The following is a 22086-nucleotide window of genomic DNA, read 5'->3' as shown; positions in this document are numbered from 1 at the left end:
AAAATATATGTCTCCAGGATTGTTTTCCCCATTATTCATGCTGTTTTGCTACAGAACATTTTGGGCCCTATCCTGGCAAAACTCTCATGGAACTTAATGGCAGGGGGATAACAGGATCAGGCCTTTTAACCGTTCCACAATCCCATGTGCTCATTGTCACCTAGAACCTTTGAACACTTGTTATTATCTCTTAAATCAAGTTTCCTCCAAGGAGCCCAGTACAATTGCTGAGAGATTTTACACAGTGTTGGCTTTGGGGGGGGGGTCACATCTCAGATAGTTCAAGAGCTTTTCCCTCTGATTTTGATCCACTTTCCATCCATGAGTTGGGAGTTTAAGGTCTTTTTCCGAAATGGATGGAAGTTCAGGTGTAACAGAAAACAAGACATCTCTCATGCTTGATGGATTTTATACCCGATTTCCCTTAACCAGTGCTTCCATAAAGGTCTGAGTTGGGTTTTGCTGGAGATGGGCCCAAAATTCACAACCAGAGCTGGGGGTTGGGATTTGGGGTGGGTCCCAGGAAGTTCAGAGAGGGCTGGGATGTGAGGTTCGGCCTCGTCCTGACCCCTCTCTTATGCTCAAGTCTTGTTTTAAAGATTTCCCGGGGGGCACTACCGGTCAGTGTCCATTCTGCTTGTATTTCACCGCCCACGTGCCAGGCTGCTGTGCTCCGTCCAGCACAAGAGCAAGTGGAGGCTGCACAAGGTGTGAGGAAAGCTAAGTCTGAGGTGTAGCCCTTTGCACAGAGCAGAAAGAAGTCTAGAGCCCCTCTGCGTGCCTTACTCACAGGTGCCAGGATAAGAGGCTGAGCCTGGGCAGAGAATGGGCATTTCTGAGGAGAGAGAGTCTTAATCGTCACCGCAGCATGTCCACAAGGTTCTTAGCTACAGGTGTCTTTGTTTGGGCGTGATTCAGTGCTCAAATATCAATGGGAGCCCCGCCACTGATTTCAGTGGCTTTGGGGCAAACCGTCCGGCTTCACTCCTTCTGTGAGGCTGGCGTCATTGGGCAGCAGTGCTCTCTGCGATGCAGGATCAGGTCCTGCTGCACTCCCCGGCCCCCTCAGCGCTCCTTACGGCGTGTACTCACATATGCAACACCACGCCCCTGTGCTGTGCACAGTTGGGCCCCACAGCTCATGAAAGTCCTTGTGTGAAGCGGGTCCAATGTTTGATGAACCCCAGCTTTCCCCAGACAGTGCAGATTTAGTGTCACTATTGAATTTCACTAACGGTGCCGAATACAAGTGTTGCCAAAGACCCTCCAGCCGCTGTTACAAGTAGGTACAGTCTACCCCAGATGGAGCTTCACAGGATTATGAGGATTTGAACCCCTAGGTCCATTGGTCATCCTTGACCCGGTGGCAGGTTGTTCTGTCCCCTGACGCCAGCTCTGCCGGGTCTCTCCATTCTTAGGCATCGTTTTTCCTCATTGTTTTTTAATGTGCTTCTTATTTGCAATAATGTGAGGGAATCTCTTTCTCCCACTCCCTGGCATTTTGTGTATGACAGTAGAGAGTTCATCTCCACCCCAGGTTGCTCGCAGTCACTGCTCACTGGGGGGGCCAGCATTGCTTTGCTTTCCCCTGGCTTCCACTTCTGTGTGCAGTCACTGATTCTGGACTGGGCAAGTGTCAAACTTAGCTTGGTGGCAGCTGTCATATGAATGCCTTTGGCGACTGTCTTGCAGAGGTGCTAGCGGATCACCTGCCTGCCACTGTGGTTTTTGGTGGGAGTGCCAAGCTCATTCGTGATGGAAAAGGGCAGCCTGAGGTGACCCGGTTGTTTTGCTGCCTTTTCTTGCTTAAAGGGCTTCCGTATCTTGTGCTGTTTATTTTTAAGTTATGTTTGATGATTGGTCTATGGATTTAACAGGGTCATACATTGCGGCACTCGTTCCCTTTCCTTCCCATTTTAAGGTTCAGCCCTCTGCACCAGGTTGAGTCAAAAGCTTGTTAAAAACCTCCACAGCAGACAGCTCCCTTGTCTGGTTACCAGTCCACACATCTGTGAACGTGCTCTCTGGGTGGTAAGGGAGCGGGGGGTTGGTTCTCAGTGAGGAATCCAGCTCGACCCTCCTGGCTGACTTCGTTAGTGGTCAAATCTTTCATTAAGGAGGCTACAGAATAATTTGCTGGTGTTACGGCAAACCCAGGTGCTTCTGTGAGTGAAAGTCACCGCTGCTTATGTGTATTGGGGCAATTAGTCTGTGACCATACCTCAGGGAAGTCTCTGAACTGAAGAGCCAAATGAAACTGCTTCAGAAAGGCTTCCTTGATGTGGTCAGTGCTGCGTTCAAGCCACTCATCTGATGTATTTTCAGAGTAACAGCCGTGTTAGTCTGTATTCGCAAAAAGAAAAGGAGGACTTGTGGCACCTTAGAGACTAACCAATTTATTAGAGCATAAGCTTTCGTGAGCTACAGCTCACTTCATCCACGATATGCATCTGATGAAGTGACCTGTAGCTCACGAAAGCTTATGCTCTAATAAATTGGTTAGTCTCTAAGGTGCCACAAGTACTCCTTTTCATCTGATGTACTAACAGGGCTGCATGATATTCTGAGTTTGAATTATTGGAGGTTTTCATTTAGCCCTTGTATTGTTATAGGGGCATCCAGCAGGGACTGGTAGGTTTTTAATGGTGTCTTCAATGATCATTGCATTTTTTTATTTTATTTTTTTTTAGTGATACTATTTTGGTCTCAGTCTAGATTCTTCAGGCTGGATTTTTTGTTGAGACTTCAGAAGAATTCTGTCCAAACTGCTGGACGCTGCTGCTATGTATTAGGTTGATATTCTTTCCAAGCTTGCCAGAATGTGGGTGTGTGTATTTGCACATGGGTACGCAGGCGTGTGCATGATGTGTGCCCATGTGTAAGTATGTCTATGTGTGCATGCATGGATGTAAATGTGAGGCAGGCATGAGGCATATAGGTGTGTAACCATCTGGGCAAACCCACACGTCCCAGGCAGGTCTGTGTTTAATGATCAGATTGGCTAAACATCACACATGCGTTCTCCATTCCAACAGCTCCTCATCTCCATGGAAACTGAGCAGCAGGAACTTTGCAGCCCTAGCTCAGCCGCAAGAGAGGGAGAGAAGTGGAAGAGGGGGCCGGAGGACAGGCCGGGGAGGCTTCACCAGCATTTCACCTGCTGGGACGGCTGCTGTCTGAGTGCTGGGCGGGTTTGGCAAGGCCGGTCAGCGGCACGGTCAGCACTGGGCTTTCCAGTCACGTTTTAGTTGCTGGTCTGTTTTTTTTTTTCTGGGGTGCGGGCCAAAAGGGACCCTACAGCTGCAGCTGGGTCTCCATCCCTGTGCAGAAAACATGGAACTACAGACCAGGTGCCCCCTGCAGATTCCCCGCCGTGTGACAGCTGTTCATACAGATGTTTCCCAAACCCTTATAGGGTCTTTCTTGTAAGAGCCTAGTACAAATGTTGGAGGGGCTAGAACTAGGAGGACGTCATCCCATTGACCCGTGTGTATTCTATTGGCCAGTGAGTTTGTTGTGGTCCCATGACACCTGTCGCCTTACTTGCCTCCACTGTCTCGTTGCCATCACAGCACTGGTCAGAGCATGATACACGGCGGCAGCTTGGGGGCTTAGAATATTCAGCATGCAGCTAAGCAGTGGCTGAGAGGCCCTCATTCTGTCACTGGGCTTTGGCCCTGTGACATTTGGTCTGTGATGCCTGTGGGTGGCAGAGAGCCCTTGCCTGGGGACATACCAGTACAGGGATCTCATCGGGCAATGGTGTGCCAGGGAGGTTCGGTCATTTGGGTGCATGACTTCAGATAAAGTAAGGACCAGCCTTAATCTTCTAGCCCAGTGGTTTTCAACCTGTGGTCCACAGACCCCCTGGGGGCTGCAGACTTTGTCTAAGATGCCGAAGGGGTCCGCACCTCCATTCGAATTTTTTTAAAGGTCTGCCAATGAAAAAAGGTTGAAAACCCCTGATCTAGCCAATCCCCCAAGTAAGGCTCTGCCGTCTTTTTAGCTACGGAAAGCGTGTCTTACCAGGAAGGGTTGGATATCTCATTGGAAAGCCAAATATCCAGTCACACTTTCAGATCAAAGAGCGTGAGCAAAACTAGCTGTGTTTTAAGATTTGCCCCTGCTGAGCTGTGGCCCAGCTTTGAGATCCTGGGGGAAAGGAAAGGGTTAATATCCTGCCATGTGATAGCAGCATGCACTCTGTGGATCAGGGGTCAGATTCTGTGAGCCTGGAAGGGATCTTAGGCACCAGGCACATGGTTATCACTGAAGCACTGTACTTCAAGCCAACATAGGGTGACCAGACAGCAAGTGTGAAAAATCGGGACGGGGGTGGGAGGGCAATAGGAGCCTATATAAGAAAAAGACCCAAAAACCGGGACTGTCCCTATAAAATCAGGACATCTGGTCACCGTAAGCCAAAAGCGTGGGAAATAAATACAGCATTTTTAGCATGGAGTGTCCCACGTAGCAAGGGGATATAAGCAGGGTCAACTCCAGTTCTCACCAGCACAGGCTCAGTGGGTATGTGACAGTCTGTGGCAATGTAGAGACCATTCTTCTCATTCTGTCCTCCTAAATGCTCTGGCCTGTGCTATAGGAGGTCAGACTAGATGTTCATCATTGTCCCTTCTGGCTTTACCACCTCTGAATTTTCTGGTTGGGAAAAGCAGGCAGGATAGTGCTTGGGAGATGGTTCTGGCCACCCAAGGAGAGTCCCCATGGCACTCCTTAGCTCAGCCAGGAGTGGGAAGAAACGTGGAAGGGATAGTATTCCACTGAACGATGGCCAAGGGTCTGCTGGAGTCACTTGTGTCAGCCTGCCCTCTGGGAACTGACCATAAGGGGACTCTTAGGGGACCCTTCCTTGGGGTTAAAGTCTTGGTGAATCAGCCACATGAATTCTAACCTTGTTTCTCATACCTCTTCCCTTTCCACCTTCTCCCTTTCTACAACAAACCCTTTCTGCCTTTCTGTCATTCTTCCCTCGTTTCATCCTCTCTCCTGTCTCGGCCTGCACTCTCCTCTCCCCTCGTTTATTCATTCTCTCTTTCTCCTTCCCTGGCCTACTTCTCTCCGACTCCCTTACCCTCCTCCCCCTTCTTCTCTTTCTCGGTCAGCCCATAATTCCAGACCTGCTGATGAGCCCCAGCGACCAAGGAGATGGGGACCTGGAGATGGAGTACCCAGCAGAGAGAGGGAACTGGACCGGGAAGCTGGATTTCCTTCTCTCCTGTATTGGCTACTGTGTGGGGTTGGGGAATGTGTGGCGGTTTCCATACAGAGCTTACACCAATGGGGGAGGTACATGCTCGATCATCCCCTCTTTAATGGGTTCAGTTTCACCACTTCCATCCCCTCATGTTGGACTAAAGCCTCACTTATGTCCCTTTCTCCCCTTCCCTCTCAGGGTTGGGAATCTGCAGTTACTTGGAAATTCTTGGCTTTCAGATGATTTCCCTGCAACTGCCTGATCTCTCTTCAGACTGGTCAGGACGAACAGCCTAGGATTTATCTCAGTGGACCAGTCCACTTCTGTGAGGCTTGGTATCTCAGTACAGGAGTGGCTTACCATGGACTAAGGATGATTTCATCTGATGATGCCCTAGAAGGATATACAGTGCATGCTTGGGAACCCCCACTCTGTGTGTGACAATACAGCACCCCACGGGGCCTGCTATTCAAAGACCTTAAAATGGGAATGTGGATTGGGCTTTGATAGTCTTAAACGCTATGAGTCCCTCCTGGTCTTTGGCACCACCTCTAAAGCCACCTCACATTGCTGTTGGTCCAATCCAGACCTCTGTAGATCCTGGCAAACAATTCCCACGGGTATTCATCTCACTTATGGAACAAATTCGCAGCATCTAGGCATGCCCTTTGTGCAATCACTCCCTGCAAATGTCTCAGTGAACAGGCTACCCCAGCCTGAATATGGGTGAAACCTCAAACATCATGCACTCTTCACAATGCAATAACTAACCAACAGTGCTAATTGCCAACTTGACTCCTGAAATTCAGGGTTTTGTCTGGTCACATGCGTCATCCATTCCAGGATCTGATCCATCATGATATGGCCATCCCGCACATCATCACAAATCTTCACAGTAGGGTATTTGCAAACAGCCCGCAGATGAAGAATTATTCCAGAGAGATACTTGCTAGTAATTTGGAATAGTAAATAAACTGGAGAGTTTGACAGCCTGTTTGCAGAGAGTTCAAGGACAGGAAATAAACCATTCCTGATGCATTATTTGCCCAGCTCTCCTTGCCCCAGATTCCAAAAGCTAAGCAGAGTCAGAGCTGGTCCTGGAACACCTCTAATAAATTTCCCGGACGCTGCAGTAAATGGTTATGATTTGGCAGGCAGCATCCCGCTGAGTCAGTGTCCAGCTGGCATGATAATATGACACCAAGGGGTGCCTTGCTGTTGGAGATGCCATCTTTGCAGAAGAGATTTAAAATGAAGACCGTGACTTACTTACTTACTTGCTTACTATAACTTTCCCAGAACTTTTCACACTCGTGGGGTGCTAACCCTGGGGTCCTGACCATACTCTAGCAGATAATAATGACATTCTCCCTGCTGAAATTCCCCCAGTCGTTGACTCCTTGACCTAAGAACTGATGCTTAGTCTCGCTGGAACAGCATTTTGCTGCAGAGAGGACTGTTGCAGTGGTGGGGGGAGGGATCCCTACATATACAGGGCCAAATCTTGAGAGGCCCTAGGCAATCCCAACCCTCACTGACCCTTTAATGTGAGTGGTGGGTACTCATCACCTTCCAGGCTTTGGCTCTGTGCACTTTGAGATGTTTCAGGAGCTTTATAAAACTGTATTGATCTCCTGTCCCAGCACCAGCGCTCCAGGCTCACCCTCCCTGCCTTTTTTGTCCCCTACAGGAGCTTTCCTTGTTCCTTACTTCATCATGCTGGCAATATGTGGTATCCCCATCTTCTTCATGGAGCTCTCACTAGGCCAGTTCTCCAGCTTGGGGCCACTTGCAGTCTGGAAGATAAGCCCACTCTTTAAAGGTGTGTGACGAACCCCAATCCTGCTCTCTCTTCCCTCCTTCTTCCTGCCCTCATAACAGAGGGCTGATGGTGAGATGTGTTAGCATCGCCATCCTTTGATCTTTAAGGCAATTGTGAGAACTACAATCTAATTAGGGGGAGCTCGTCAGGCTTTTAGGTTGACTAGCTGGCATCTATCCATCCAGGTCCTCCAGGGCTCTGGACCCACGTTACTTCCAGAAAGAAATGTGACTCAGTGTCAATTTCATAAATTTTATTACAACTATTGAACAAAAATAAATATCGAGAGGACATCACCACAGCTAAGCTGTTGTTACAAATATTAAACTAACCTAAGAATAAAGCAATGCAGCCATCAAATCAAGGTCAAAGCAACACATTAGTTTCAATATTGGATTGTAATTAAATCATCATTTAGTTAAATCATCTGATGAATGCAACAAGTAATCAACCCTTTTAAATTCTAAGACAGCATCTAAGGAGCTGACTGTCCACTTCATTATAAAGCCCAGCTAATGAGCTTTACCAAAGTCAATCGAATCTATAACTTGGAGCTCTTTAAATATTTTGACACTGAAACCAAATTATTATCTAATGACTGAACCTCAACCTCAGTGCCAGAGATCCTTCCTTCAATTTCAATTCTTGCATGGCCATGCAACTTGCTCCAGTCAGGTTTGAGTTAGATCATGCTTAGCTAGTGTCAATTTGGAGAAAAGTCCTGCTTAAGCCAGCAATTTAAAAAATATTCACTGTTTGCCTACCACAGAGGCTGTACGTCTGTGACAGCCGCCCTCCACTCCTTCAAATATCAAACGTAGAGAACATACGATTACTTTTGAGAAGGCTGACATGGCCTTGGCTGGGTGAAAAGAACTTGCGATGACATTATTTCACCACTTTATGGAAAGTTTGACCCCAAATCCTATAAAAATAATGGCTTGAAAAGACTCTAGGCTACAACCAGCCACTCAATGTCCATCCATCAGCAAAAGTAAAAATAAACGTGAACATCTTATGATCAGATGCCATCATTCTTCATGCAAATAAGACAATCTGGGTATACAGGGGCTGGGCCATAAGGCAAACACAGCTCTGAAAGTTTCATCTTGAAAGAGAAAAGTTACCTAAAAACTGCTCAAGATGAAACTCATTTAAGATATAAAAATAATTAAAGTTTATATAAGGTCTGTATGCGCATATACGCTACTTCTCTCACCCAGTGCAAACCTCCAATGCTGAGCTTTGGAAAGGGAGTTCTGACAAGGGAAAAGGAGTCTCTCTGGCTGACACTTGTCTACAGGAATCTAGAGTAGTTCTCTCCACCGGAAGGCAGCTTCCCCCTTGCATAGATCTATCACATTTCTGCACCAGTGCCTGTGACTTTCAAAGCGATCTCAGGAGGAAAGGCTCAGATGTGGCTGGAGCAGAGTTCTCGGCTCTGGGCCTGAGCCAGGAAAAGCCAGGAAAGCAATGAGCCTGTTAGCAGATCCTTGATGTTCTCATGCAACATCCCCCTCGCTATGGTGGGTTATTGTTCCTTCCTGCACAATAACCTAGCAGCTCTGCTTTGATCTAGCTCGTGGCTGTGGTTTAAGGTTCATTTTAGATTCCTAACAGCTGGTCTGCTTGTACCAAGGACTGGGCCCCTAGGATGCCTCTGGTAGCATCGCAGTAGCTAAGCAGCCCCTGGGAGAGATGACTGGGTGGTGTCTCTTTGCCGTCACACTGAGCTGTGTTTACATCTCCCCTCCCTTAGGTGTTGGGATGGGCACGATCCTGATTGTCTCTCTGGTGGCCATTTACTATAACATGATCATTGCTTACGTGCTCTTCTACCTCTTCGCATCCCTGACAAGCAACTTGCCCTGGGAGCACTGCGGCAACTGGTGGAACACCGACCTCTGCTTGGATCACCAGGTCGTCAAGGCAGGGAATGCTGCCATCCCATTCAACATCACTAACACCGTCAGTCCGAGCGAGGAGTACTGGAAGTAAGGAGGCTAGCCAGAGACCGTGGCAGAGCAGGGTGGGGGTTGGAGTGAGTGAGACTGGTGTAGGAACCATGGCGATGGGTCTACAACACACACGCTATGGCTTGATGGGCACCCACCTTCTCCAAGTGCACGATGAGGCGTGTGGCTGTTGTCATCAGCACTATCCAGCGTGTCGGCACAACCTGGACTGCGTTGCTGCAATGAGACAGTGGTCGTATATGTTATATGCCAGCTTAGCACCTGGGATCATGGTGCCTTCTCATGGCTGGCTTCACTATCTAACAGTTTGCCATTTACTCACAGATACAGGAAGCTGTAGTTTAGGCGGAAGGGGCATGTGGTTATGGGCAAAAGGGGCCTGGGTTTGGTCCTGTCTGTGTGTAATCGGCCTTGGTTCCATGTGTATTTTTGATTCAGTGGAACCTGTTAGCCACCAAATGCCTGGGTATGTTGCTGGCTGTTCTGACAGGCGGCTGCATGGTCAGACGAGATTAACCACTTGCAGGGACTGAAGTTTCACTAGCCATTACATAGGATGGGTGACCCTGGTTAGTGGATGACCATTAGCGACGGTTCTACTGTCTATTTTAAACGCAGTCATTCTCTTTGTGTGTGTGTGTCTCTCTCTCTCTCTTCTTTGACTCTTTAAGGCTGACATTTGAATAGCTTTTGTGGCTGTACAAAACCCCTGGATGTCATTTTACAATGTGCCCGTTCCACCCTGCCAGGCACAGAGCACTTGGTAGCTAGTGAGGGTCCAAACACTTGGGTGACCATGCCATAGAAAATTCATGCCACCCTAAGTGCCCATTCTGGCAGGGGGCAGGTGTGGGAGAGACGTTCTCAGTTGCGAGGTCAAGAACTTCTGCACTCTCTGGCCCTGTTGGAGTCTCCCATGGTACGGAATGATCATGTGACCCAGAAGAAGGGTTAATTTACACGAACTTGTGAAAATGGAACATGTCGCCTATGTAGGCATAGATCCATCAATGGCTATTAGCCAGGATGGGCAGGGATGGCGTCCCTAGCCTCTGTTTGCCAGAAGCTGGGAATGGACGATGGGATGGGATCACTTGATGATTCCCTGTTCTGTTCATTCCCTCTAGGGCACCTGACATTGGCCACTGTCAGAAGACAGGATACTGGGCCAGATGGACTGACTCAGTATGGCCGTTCTTATGTTCAAAATAGTTCATTTGTGTTGATTGAGACAATTAAGCTAAAAACCAGCCTTTCCCTGGGGACCTCTCAGTTCATTAACGTGTGGTCAGGAATTAACTCCCCCCGCCAAGGAATCAAACCCTTGGCTCTCCTTGCGCAAAGGGATTTTCAGTATCATTTTTATTGTCAGAGTCAAAGCTAGATCCAGGTTCTAAGGTGCTGCAGCGTAAAGTACGGGCTCTCAGACAGGAGCTCTGGTCCCTGGCACATTGCTGAAGGGAGGATGCTACCTGTTTATTAATGGCTCTCCTTTTGCCCTAGTCGTTATGTTCTGCATATCCAAGGGAGCTCTGGGATCGGGGACCCTGGGCGAATCCGCTGGAATCTATGCCTGTGTCTCCTGCTCTCCTGGGTCATCGTGTACCTCTGTATCCTCAAGGGAGTCAAATCCTCCGGCAAGGTAAGACCAGGAGTCATTCTCCTCCTGCAGCCCCCTGTCGTTTGCTTCACGAGAATGAACCGAGCGAGGTTAAGTGGTCATTTTCCGTGATCTACAGTATTTGTGTGTGTGTGGCTGTGTATATATATCTTGGAAATATCAATTAGAATAACTAGCTCTCTTGCTAAATACAATGGCTATCAATAGGCACAATTTGGAGAGGGTGGTAGTTTGCAGATCATCAAATGCCTGCCCACTATTCAGGGCTGGAATGTAGTTAATGACACAACTCTGCTTCCGATGGAATTAGCATGGCCATGTGCCTCAGTAAATTGCATGGATACACCACAGTGACCCATCCAACATTGTGTTGCCCACATCATAAACCCACACAGCAGTGAGGTGCAAGATAAAGCAGACTTTTAGTTGAACAGAGATGCTCCCCAAAGGGCACGCCTCTTCTGCAAGTGACTCCGGAACTGTCCAGTGGGCAAAGATCCCCTGTGTGTCAGTGCGGTTAAGGGAAGGTCTTGCTGAAGCTTAAACTCAGATCCATCTGCTCTTCCCGCAGGTTGTGTATATCACTGCCACATTCCCTTACTTCATCCTGATCATGCTGCTCATTCGTGGTGTGACACTGGAGGGGGCCTGGATAGGAATCAAGTTCTACCTCACACCCCAGTTTGATCACCTGCTGTCTTCCAAGGTGAGAAGGGGACAGGGCACTTTTAACATACTGTGGGGTTCAGTTACCTGGTTCAGGCTGGGATCCAGTCTTTTGGCCGCTGCTTTCAAGTGATTTTGGGGGGGGGGGAGGGATAGCTCTGTGGTTTGAGCATTGGCCTGCTAAACCCAGGGTTGTGAGTTCAATCCTTGAGGGGGCCATTTAGGGATCTGGGGCAACAATTGGGGATTGGTCCTGCTTTGAGCAGGGGGTTGGACTAGATGACCTCCTGAGGTCCCTTCCAACCCTGATATTCTATGATTCTATGATGATGACAAGCAAAGCAGAGCTGTGAAACAGGGAAATCCCCAAATCTGACATGTGTGTAAAAGAAAAGCTTCCATTGTATAAGGACTTTTAATGCCACGGCAGGTCAATCTGGTTATTCATGGCTCTAATTAACACTCTTACCAGCTGACTGGCATGCAAACAAGATGCAAAATCATTTCCTGCCTTTGAAAGTAGAAAAGAAAAACTAGGAAATCATTTCCAGCCTGATCCCTGCAACCAGGATCTCACTGCGTAGCATAAAGTACGGCAAACACATCAGCAGCATGAATAGCAGCTGTTAGGAAGCCCAGGACAGCCTGCACTTTAAGAGAAGCCCAAGCATGCCCGAACAAAAAGGCCAAATGCAGTTCTTCTCCACCATTGGCTTTTGGGTTGGAGGCCAGTGCAGAAACCCCTGGACTGATTACCTTCTCCCTCCCTTAGGGTGATGGCCCATTGGTGGAGCAGCCTAGGGTAATCAATAAGCAACTAGACTGAATTCCCTCCTCCATGTGGGTACTTCCAAATCTGATGGGGTCTCCATTTCAGAGCAGGTGGAGAAGTCCAAGCATGGACTCCAAACACCTGCCCAAGGTGGTTGCACCAGGTCAGGGCTGGAGTCCACTGGAGCATTTGGTAGTTCTCTGTGAAGAAGCCCAGAAGCGAAGGACCATGGGAACTGCCCTCACTTGACTCTAAGAGACCCGTGTTGGATGGAATCTGTGTTGGCGATGCAGACAAAGAGTGGAGATATGCTCGGTAAAAGGAGTCAGCATGTCCGTCTGGAGCAGAGGGAATCCCTCCCGGAAAGCACTCTCTTCTTGAGAGTGGAGCTGAGATTTGCACTCCTTTCTGTGCAGTGAGCTCTTCTTCCTTGTTTCCCCCTCCCAGGTGTGGATAGAGGCAGCTCTGCAGATCTTCTACTCCCTTGGGGTGGGCTTCGGGGGACTGCTCACTTTTGCGTCTTATAACACCTTCCACCAGAATATTTACAGGTAGGTTTCCAGTCCTTACACAGGAAATGGAGGTGAGCCTCGGGGTGACACTCACAGTGGGGTTCAAACTGACCTGGGTCCTTAGAGTTATTACAACCTCTCTTCCCGGAATGGAAGCTGCATATCATGGGGCACCAACGGGTAAGCACCAACTGTCTCTTTAAAGGGAACAGATGGGTCAGGATAAGGTGGATAAGAAGAAAGAAGCAGGCAAGAAACAAGCAGAAAGATAGGGATGCATGGAGCCCAGTGGCAACCTGTAAGGAGAGACACCTGCATCCTCATCTGCATGCAGGAGGGGCCCTTCTCTTGGCACGAGCCAGGCACTGAGTGCCGCTTTCCCTAGCCTGGTTCCAGCCCCCAGCAGATGCTGAGGAACGGGTTGCCTTGTCCAGTGTTGAGAGGGGTGTGTCACAGCCAAGCTGAGCTGAGAACCAGCTGAATTTGCTGCCCCCCACCATTGATTTTCCCTGATATTCGTAATAAAAACCCAAAACAGGTGGGGAAGTTGCCCAGTGTCACCTCCACACTTTTAGTTTCTCTGTAAGTCCAGCTCCCCACAGGCTCCTGAATGCGGATGTTGGCAAAGAGAAAAGAGCCTGTCCCCTCTCTAACTGGGGAACCCATCTCAGCTCGGCGCAGAAAGCCAGCTTGTGCCCCCAAAGTGGGTCTTTTCTTGGTGCCCCTCCCCAGTCAGCCGCTGCCTCCTCTCTCTCCTCTGGAAACCATGCGAGCTCTCAGCAGTGCAGTCTCTTTAGGCTCTGATGGTGACACGTTCAGATCAGCTGCTGTCTGTTCTGCAGGGATACATTTATAGTCACCCTAGGCAATGCCATCACCAGCATCCTGGCCGGGTTTGCCATCTTTTCCGTCTTGGGCTACATGTCGCAGGAGCTGGGCATCCCGGTTAACCAAGTGGCAAAAGCAGGTCAGACCAAAAAATAATAATTCCTTCCCTCTTTTCTTGGTGTGTGTGTGTGTGAATACATGCGTGTGTGGGGATATATGTAGGTTGGGGTGTGTATGCAGAAGGGACGGGCTTATAAGTGCTTTATAAGACTCAGGTGTGATAGTTTAAAACAATAATAACCATGAGACTTTGCATGGATAAAGAGCCATTCACTGGAGCAGTTCAAAGCACATTATGAAGGTGGGTGGGTGCACAAATGGGCCCTCACCAGGGGAAAACGGGGAAGCAGGCGCCTAAGTGCCCAGCCGCAAATTCAGGATTTGGGAGCATAGTTTATGTGGCCACCTAATGGGGCCTGAAATCAGCGTTTAATGGTGACTGTTTCCCAGTCGTTTTTCTTTCTCCAGCTCCCAGCGCAGACAGAACTCCCCAGAGCAGCTCCTCTGGTGCAGTCGTCAGGCCCTTATCCTTTCCCGTGTGCAGGGAGCCATTGCTCCTTCCCTTGCAGTGAGTCCAGGCTGCTGCCCAAGTGTCAGCTGGTCTGGTAGGACTGTAACAAAGTGGTCTAGGTTGATAAAACAGCTGAAGCCAGCTCACGGAGCCTCAGGGAGGAATCTGGGCTCAGGTGGGACATATGTCTCCCTGGGCACCCGTGGAACCAGAGGAGCCAAGCACTGAAACAAAACCGCAGCGGGTGTCAGAGAACGCAAGGAACGCCCAGAGGAAGAGAAGGGCGGTTTGGTGGTGTGATGCCAGCTCTTCATTCTGCCATGCAGGAGAGATGGCTTGGGAGCCCCTGGGACTCTCCTTGCCAAGCGTGGTGGGGACCAGGCGCTGCCCAGAGGCCACGGGTGAAGGAGGGGATGGTGTTACTTACAGAGGGGAGGCTTGACACATGGAGGGATGGAGCAGGACACACAGAGCCTGAGCATGCAGCTGTGGGCACTAGCCTAGCTCTCCAAAACCAGGCCAGAGCATTGAAACAATAATCAGAGCCAGCTTCTCACTCCTCCAGGCTCTCTGCAAAGCCCATTCCTGACTGGGGGCCCAGGGGGAAACACCTTACGAGAGACATGAGCCACCCCAGTGCATCGGGGCAGGAGCTGCTGTGATAAGTCCCACAGGAATGGGCCGAATGACAACCCTGTCCCTTGGTGCTTAGTGAGACGTCCCAGGAGCTCCTGCATGCACTGATGTCGTTCCCAGGACAAACCCGGGGCTGGCAGAGAGGGGAATGTTAGCTGCGTGGTGGTGGGGTGACAGACAAGAGGCTGAATAAAGCCACGCAGCTCCACCAGCCAGCGCTGCCTGTTGTAGCAATGGCAGCTTGATACAGACGAGTGGGTTTGGGGGGAGTGGGGCATTCATCATGCTCAGCTGTCTCGTTCAGGGCCTTGGCGGGGCGATAAGGAACTAGGCAGAGCGGAGAGTCCCGCTCTAGTGGCTCCTGGAGGCTGTGATCCATCAGCTTCCCCTCTCAAAGGGCTAACGTCCGTTTCCGCGCTGGTTCCCTCCCAGGTCTTGGAGGCAGACGCTCTTGCAGTGAGTGGGGAGACCTGAGGTACTGGGGACCTCCTCCATCCGCAGGCTACTGCAATTCCTCCAGCTGGGAGCTCCCACCAGCCAGGGCTTCCCTATAGGGCCTCCTATTGGGAGGCGGGTGAAGCCATGAGCGACTTAGCAGCTCCCCCTTGGGTAGCCTCCCCTACAGTGCCCCCTGCTGGGGAGACGTTGCCACCACAGCCAGGGCATCTCCCAGGCTGCGGGCAGCGTACAATTCTGTTGAAAACCTGGGGCCGTGGGTGACAGGTGGAGACCTTCCGGGCAGAAGGGAGGTGCCCGCTGTTGGGGGCTCTCCTTGCCCGCCGTGCGCTGCGCGACACTCCTGCTGATCAAGAAAAGGCAATCGTGACCTTTTATCTAAAAAAATAGCATGAAAAAGCCTTGAGGCTGGATTCCTGCCCCCTCCCACGGTGCCGGCCCCTGCCTGCTTCTGCTCGATCCCACACATGGGAACACCTCCTGTCTGCTCTTGTAGGACACCTCTCCCGCCCCCCCTTCTCCCAGCGGTGCCATACCCTGCCTGGGCTGGTACACTGCCTCCCCCTGCCCAGCAGTAACAGCTGTGTCTGATGTACGATCCCATTCACTGTCCCATCCTCTGCCTGTCCCCTAGGTCCCGGCTTGGCTTTCGTGGTGTACCCCCAGGCCATGACAATGCTTCCTCTTTCTCCACTCTGGTCTTTCCTTTTCTTCTTCATGCTGCTGACCTTGGGCCTGGACAGCCAGGTAAGGACACAGCATGCCGAACCTTGTACGTTAGCCCCCCACACACAGACACACACACAGACGCACACGCTTAGGGTGGCTTGTTTTCCGTTATGTGCAGTTTGCCTTCATGGAGACCATTGTTACTGCAGTGACAGATGAGTTTCCTTATTACCTGCGGCCCAAGAAGGCTTTTTTCTCAGCCATCATCTGTATCGCCATGTACCTGATGGGGCTCATTCTCACGACAGAGGTAGGCAATCTTTCCCACGGGCCAGCTTGTCAGAGTCGACTTTGACTGGCGTCTGAGTGCTCAGTTAGTTGAGGATTTACAGGGGGACGTTTGTCAGATCCATGATCATTTGTGACTATGACTGAGTGGGAGGGGGCTCGGGAAGAGAAATGGATGGAGCGTCCCACCGGATAGGGCCGTGGGAGTGGAGACGCTAGGTGACTTCAGAGCAGAGTGAATCATTCGCAGGGAATAATTTATCTAATCAGTAGAGCCCATGTTTATTAACATTTCGCTGTGAGTATTCCATACTTGAGATTCACAATCCAAGCTGCAATTGATCTAATATGTGGCGTGGCATTACTTCTGTCCCCGGATTGGATGAGCATGCAAACAGGATGGATACACTGGCATTCGCTTCCCACGAATATTCAGGCCCCTAAAACTCAGCCTCCCAAATGTGACCAGGAAAGGGGCACAAGAGAATTTATCCCAAAAGGCGAGGGTGGGAGCTTGTTGACCAGCTCTGGTGATAACGGGTCCTTCCCTGAGGGTCTGGCTGCTTGTCATTCTCTCTCTCCAGGGGGGGATGTACTGGCTCGTCCTGCTGGATGACTACAGTGCTGGGTTTGGACTCATGGTGGTGGTGATTACAACCTGCCTGGTGGTGACACGTGTCTATGGTAAGGGGGGACTGGCCTCCATGGAAACTTGTCTATTCAGTGGGCGTTTGAACTGGAGCAGGAGGTATAGTTTCCAGCTTGTGCAGATGAACCCCATGGCAGAGGGCTAGACACTTCAGCTCCAGGCTCTTGCTGCTTCCCAGGGTCGAGGCAGCTGGATGGAAGTTCCAGATCAAGCCAGAGACATTTGTGTCATCACAATGGTAGCGGATACCTCAGTTTGACCCCTTCCTTGCTCTCATAGCAGAGCAGCGAAAGTCACGTGATACAGAAGGAGAAACAACACATCCGTTGTTCTCCAGGCTCTCTCTGCCCCCGTGGCTGACAGCCCAATCCCTGAGCTCACACAGCTGGTGGGGTGCCTCTCTGGAGCCAAGGGATTCGCCAGGAGAACCCCCAGCTAGAGTTGCTGGCTGGTTTCTGATGCCATCTCCTCCTCCTTTCTCTAGGCATGAAGCGGTTCTGCCGGGATATTCACATGATGCTGGGCTTCCAACCAGGGCTGTACTTTAAAGCCTGCTGGATGTTCCTGTCCCCGGCAATGATGATGGTAACTGGTGTGACCCTGCCGACGTTTGCTGAGCTTCCCTTACTCTGCCCACTCCCCATTGTCATGGTCTCAGCACCATTTGGATTAGTCCCTTTGGGACAAAATCTTTCCCAACTCGCCTGGCTCCCCCTCACAGCCAGCAGCATGGAATGGTCTTTGCACCCTGGTATCAGCATGGGTCTCCAACCTGCGTTGTCTCGGTGGGGTCCAGGTAGCCCCTTCCCATCCCAGCCTGGGGAGCCCAGGTTCTGGGTGTGGGGGAGGTGTCACTAAGTTCTAGGGCTGGGCTTGGGTGTGAAACCCTCAGAAGATTTTGGATGACAGCCTGTGATGATCCTCGGGATGGCTAGGTCTGGGAGTCACCTTGTTACCCTCCTGCTGCCAGCATGAGAGAGTCTTGCTTGTGTGTAACTGGGTGTCTGCTCCCTCACATCCCCAGTCTGATCGCCATCCAAGCCCTCTGCTCTGGGCTATGCCAGCCATAGCTTTGCCTTGCAGGTTAACATTAGGTGTGCCCCAGCCCCCGAGCCCCTTGGAAGCGTTTCCCCATAGCATTCAGCCCCTTCTCCATTGAACACTTCCGAAAACACCAGGTCTGCCATCCCCAAAGGAACAGTACGCACACCAGCGTGTACGATTCAACTCAGGCCCAGCACGTTGCTTAACACCACCGCACTGAGATACATTGATAGTGAAAACAGCAATGCATTTACTATCAAAGTGCCAAGATTCAAGTGATCATGAGTAAGGAAACTGGAAACAAAATCATTGCCCATTTTCTAGAGACTAACCTTAACTATCAGGTTAGCCTCCTGTCTAATAAATTTTATCTCACTCAAAGCCTTTTGCAACATCTTCAGTCCAGCTGGGCTGCGATCCTGATTTCATGAATGTAATAGCACTGCCCATTTACCTACTAGGGCAGGGTAAAGGGGTGTTTTCTTTGACTTCTACTTGTATCCCCAGAGTTTGTTGTCTATCCTCAGAGACAGGATAACCCCCCGGGGCTTGTGTTTCCTGTGTGCTGCTCTCTTATTGACATCACATATTTTCAATAATTTTGTATGTAAAGGGGCATCCATTGTGTTAGCTACAATGTTTAATTCACATCCAACAGAGATCAGACCTGCAGACATATCTCCGCAACACACCTGTCAAGATCCATGGGTCCCCACATATGCCTATCACAACAGCCCACTAAATGCCCCAGCACCTAAGTAGGGGAAACCAGTCAATCGCTATGCTCTTGAATGAACTCACACAGGAAAATGATAAAAGACAAAACCACCCTGTTGTCTGTGGGAGAACACTTTTCTGACAGCGGTCACTCTCTATCTGACCTCTCAGTCCTCAGCCTCCAAAGAAACCTGCCCAACACTTCCAAAATACGAGCCTGGGAGCTTAAATTCACAACTCCGCTAGACACTACAAGTCATGGACTGAAGAGCGACACTGGATTTGTGGTTTATTAAAACAATCTGCAACCCACTAGCCCCCTCCCCCTTTTTGTCCTATGACTGCAGAGGTGTAAATGGGCCACTTCACCTTGAATGGGCCCTTAGAATATGTGCTAACTACTTATGCTAAACTCTTTGTTTGACTTGTATTTAGCTGTGACATCCTTTCCCCAGACCTGAAGAAGAGCTCTGTGTAGCTTCAAAGCTTGTCTCTCTCACCAGTAAAAGTTGGGCCAATAAAAGATATTCCCTCACCCATCTTGTCTAGCCAACAGAGGGACAGGTGAATAAACACCTCATCTGGCAGAAAACCTGGTTCTCCACCTCTGCTGTGATACAAAATAAGAATGTATTGACCGTGTTGTGTGTACACATAACTCCTTGCATAGCACCTGTACATACGGTTCACAAAGAGATTAGTGACTGGTGTGACCCTGGCTTTCATTTGAGAGCTCATATGATGTTGGTGAACCAGAATGTGCATCCCAGAATCAGGTCATTCCTGTAACCCTCTGGCCAGCTGGCACTGAGGGGTTCTTGTGTCACACAGCCCCAGGAAGGACGCATCCCTTTGACTCTCTCCCTGTGTTGCAGGCCCTGCTGGTGTACAATATAGTCAAGTACCAGCCCTCAGAGTATGGGAGTTACCATTTCCCATACTGGGCCGAGGTCCTGGGCATCCTGATGGGGCTGTTCTCCTGCCTGATGATCCCCGCAGGGATGGTGGTCGCGGTGCTCAGAGAAGAAGGGACGCTGTGGGAGGTAAGTGGCAGATGGACGTGGGCGGCAGCCTGTAAAAAGGGAGGGGACTCTACCCCTCCAGGGCGTTTCTTCCCTTGGCTGCGTTCCCCAGCTCTCCCCACTGCTAGATACTGGTTTTCTGTGCCATGAAATCTTGCTCTTTGGTTCATGCTGGGTAAAAGACAACCCCCTTCCGGCTCATTTTGGAGTCTTCGTTCTAGCCATAGGTCAAAGGGGGCCGGCTCCTGGGGCTGTTCCCAGGTGTGAGGGCTGAGAATTGAGCATCATGTCAGACTGGGCTACCTCGCAGCCTGCTCAACCTGTGGCTTGTCACTGCAGCCTGTCTAGGGCAAATCCTTCCGCTCTCCAGGCTCACCCTGTTAGCTCCCGCACAAGCTCTGCCTGGTCCGGAGTTGAGGGCCCCAGCATACCCATATTGTCTAACCTTTGCAGAATGGATTTAATGCATCTGCCCCAGCAAGGACAAAGGCCTCACTTCAGAAGCACAGGTTCCCATCCCACCCTCCCTGTCCACGAATCCTGAGAATTGGTGTACAGGACAGCTTATTCCCGTGTATTTACAATGGTGTGTGGCACCCTCTAGTGGTTTGCATGGGACATCACAAAGTCATGCTTATTTGGGATGTAGAACGGGAATGATAATCCAGAGAGGAAACAGGCCCCGCCTCACTTCTTTGCCAGGCCCTATGGCAACACATGGTGATATCACTATTCGTGGCTCACACGTGGACGGAGCCTGTGCACAGATTCCAAATGCAGCCCACGTGCAGGGAGGGGGGATGGATGCACTGGGGCATACCTGGGGATAGCTGTAGGTGGATTCCTAGTGCATGCTGCACAGCAGACTGCAGGCCACAGCCCCATGTGTGTTCGCACCTCTTGGTGCGTTTTGTGACATTAATATAGCAGGCTATGCGGTTAAACCAGTGTAAATCAGTGGATTTGCCTCAGGAAAGTGAAGTTCTGATGGCAGAGGCTACAGCTAAAGAGGTGCTACAGATTTCCATATACAGCTCTCTCAAGCCTCTCTGTTCTCATCCTAGAACTTCCCTGAGTTACAGGATCATAGAGACATAGGGCTGGAATGGACCTCAAGAGATCTAGTCCATCCCACTGGGATGAGGCAGGACCAAGTAAACCTAGACCATCCTTGACAAGTGTTTGTCCAGCCTGTTCTTAAAAACCTCTGATGGTGGAGATTCCACAACCTCCCTAGGTAACCTCTTCCAGTGCTTAACTGTCCTTGTAGCTAAAAAGCTTTTCCTAATATCTAACCTAAATCTCCCTTGCTGCAAACTAAGCTGATTGCTTATTGTTCAACCCCTTGGTGGACATAAAGAACAATTGATCACCGTCCTCTGCAGAACCACCATTTATAAATGTGAAGACTGTTACATGCCCCCGCAGCCTTCTCAAGACTAAACACATTCAACTCTTTCAACCTTTCCTCATAGATCAGGGTTTGCTAAACATCTAATTTTTGTTGCTCTCCTCTGGACTCTCTCCAATTTGTCCCCATCATTTTTCAAGCGTGGCACCCAAAAGTGGATGCAGTCCTGCAGCTGAGGCCTTGCCAGTGTCACACAGGGTGGGACAGTTACCTCACCGGTCTTACCTAGGACACTGCTGTTAATACAGCCCTGAGGGACATTTGCCTTTTTTGCCACCGCATTGTACAGTTGACATATGCAGTTTGTGACCCACTATAACCCCCAGATCCTTTTCAGCAGCACTGCTGTCTAGCCAGCTATTCCCAACTTTGGAGCTGTGCATTTGATTTTTCCTTCCTGAGTGTAGTACTTTGCCCTGGTCTTTAGCATCATATGGTGATGAACAACAAAAGGGGAAGAGACAGAAATAACAAATGCCTAACTCAGTCAGGTGAGAGGCTTCCCCACAACTGTCCAAATGCTGAGCCTTAATGGGTCCGTGCTTACAGCTCTGCTGTGTCAGATAACCATTACCCCTTGTGGCTCACTATTGCCCCAAAAGTAACCTCTCTGAGCACATGCTCCTACAAAGGGCCACGGCTGCATTTGGGATGGGCTCAGGTAGCCAGGTTTGGCAGTAGCTTGGGTCAGTCAAGTCAGCTGGTCCTGGCCAGTGCTCTGAAGCCCAAAGCCTTTCACACTGCTATTGCGGTGTACATTTCGCAGCATTCTCCCTCCCTCTTGACAGGAGCTACATTCTTGTTGTAGATAACACTGAGCCATAGCAACAGCCTTTCTGACTCCATTAACACACCCCAGAAGCCCACACCCTTCCTGCCTGCCCACAGGCTTTGGGCAACAAACACCCCCTAGGGAGTAGGATTAGAGCTCAGGACACTAGTTCACTTGTGCCCTATACCAGCGTGAAGCCCAGCCGGGCTCCCAGAGGCCATTGCAAAGAGAGGTAGACACCTGCTTTCTTGAGGTTAAATGACCAAGCTGACTCCCAAAATAGCAGCATGTAAGTGGCCTTGGGAGGTCTGATTCTTTCAGTGAATTTCCTCATTCCCTGACAAAGGAAAAACACGCAACTGAGAGGGTTCAAGTGGCAAAGCTGCACCCAGATCCAGGCTTCTCTACTGCTTTGGCCACAGGAGAGGGATGAAGCTGG

At 50.1% G+C, this 22086-nt stretch overlaps 1 protein-coding gene across 1 annotated transcript in view; it reads left to right on the top strand.

The window, feature by feature from the left end:
* The window catches only part of SLC6A7 (solute carrier family 6 member 7), a 30516-nt gene that overhangs the window by 3602 nt on the left and 4828 nt on the right, over positions 1–22086 (top strand). Inside the window, exons 2-13 of the mRNA XM_073355338.1 lie at positions 5124–5307; positions 6906–7037; positions 8797–9031; positions 10517–10655; positions 11206–11340; positions 12520–12623; positions 13427–13551; positions 15710–15822; positions 15923–16054; positions 16617–16716; positions 17166–17266; positions 19318–19485. Of these exons, the coding sequence (XP_073211439.1) occupies positions 5124–5307; positions 6906–7037; positions 8797–9031; positions 10517–10655; positions 11206–11340; positions 12520–12623; positions 13427–13551; positions 15710–15822; positions 15923–16054; positions 16617–16716; positions 17166–17266; positions 19318–19485 (1668 nt within the window). The remainder of the gene's footprint in view (positions 1–5123; positions 5308–6905; positions 7038–8796; positions 9032–10516; positions 10656–11205; positions 11341–12519; positions 12624–13426; positions 13552–15709; positions 15823–15922; positions 16055–16616; positions 16717–17165; positions 17267–19317; positions 19486–22086) is intronic.

The sequence above is a fragment of the Lepidochelys kempii genome, chromosome 8, assembly GCF_965140265.1.
Source record: "Lepidochelys kempii isolate rLepKem1 chromosome 8, rLepKem1.hap2, whole genome shotgun sequence".
NCBI classification, from domain to species: domain Eukaryota; kingdom Metazoa; phylum Chordata; order Testudines; family Cheloniidae; genus Lepidochelys; species Lepidochelys kempii.
The sequence above is the reverse complement of the archived record's forward strand: the minus strand, read 5'-3'. Positions and strand labels throughout refer to the sequence as shown.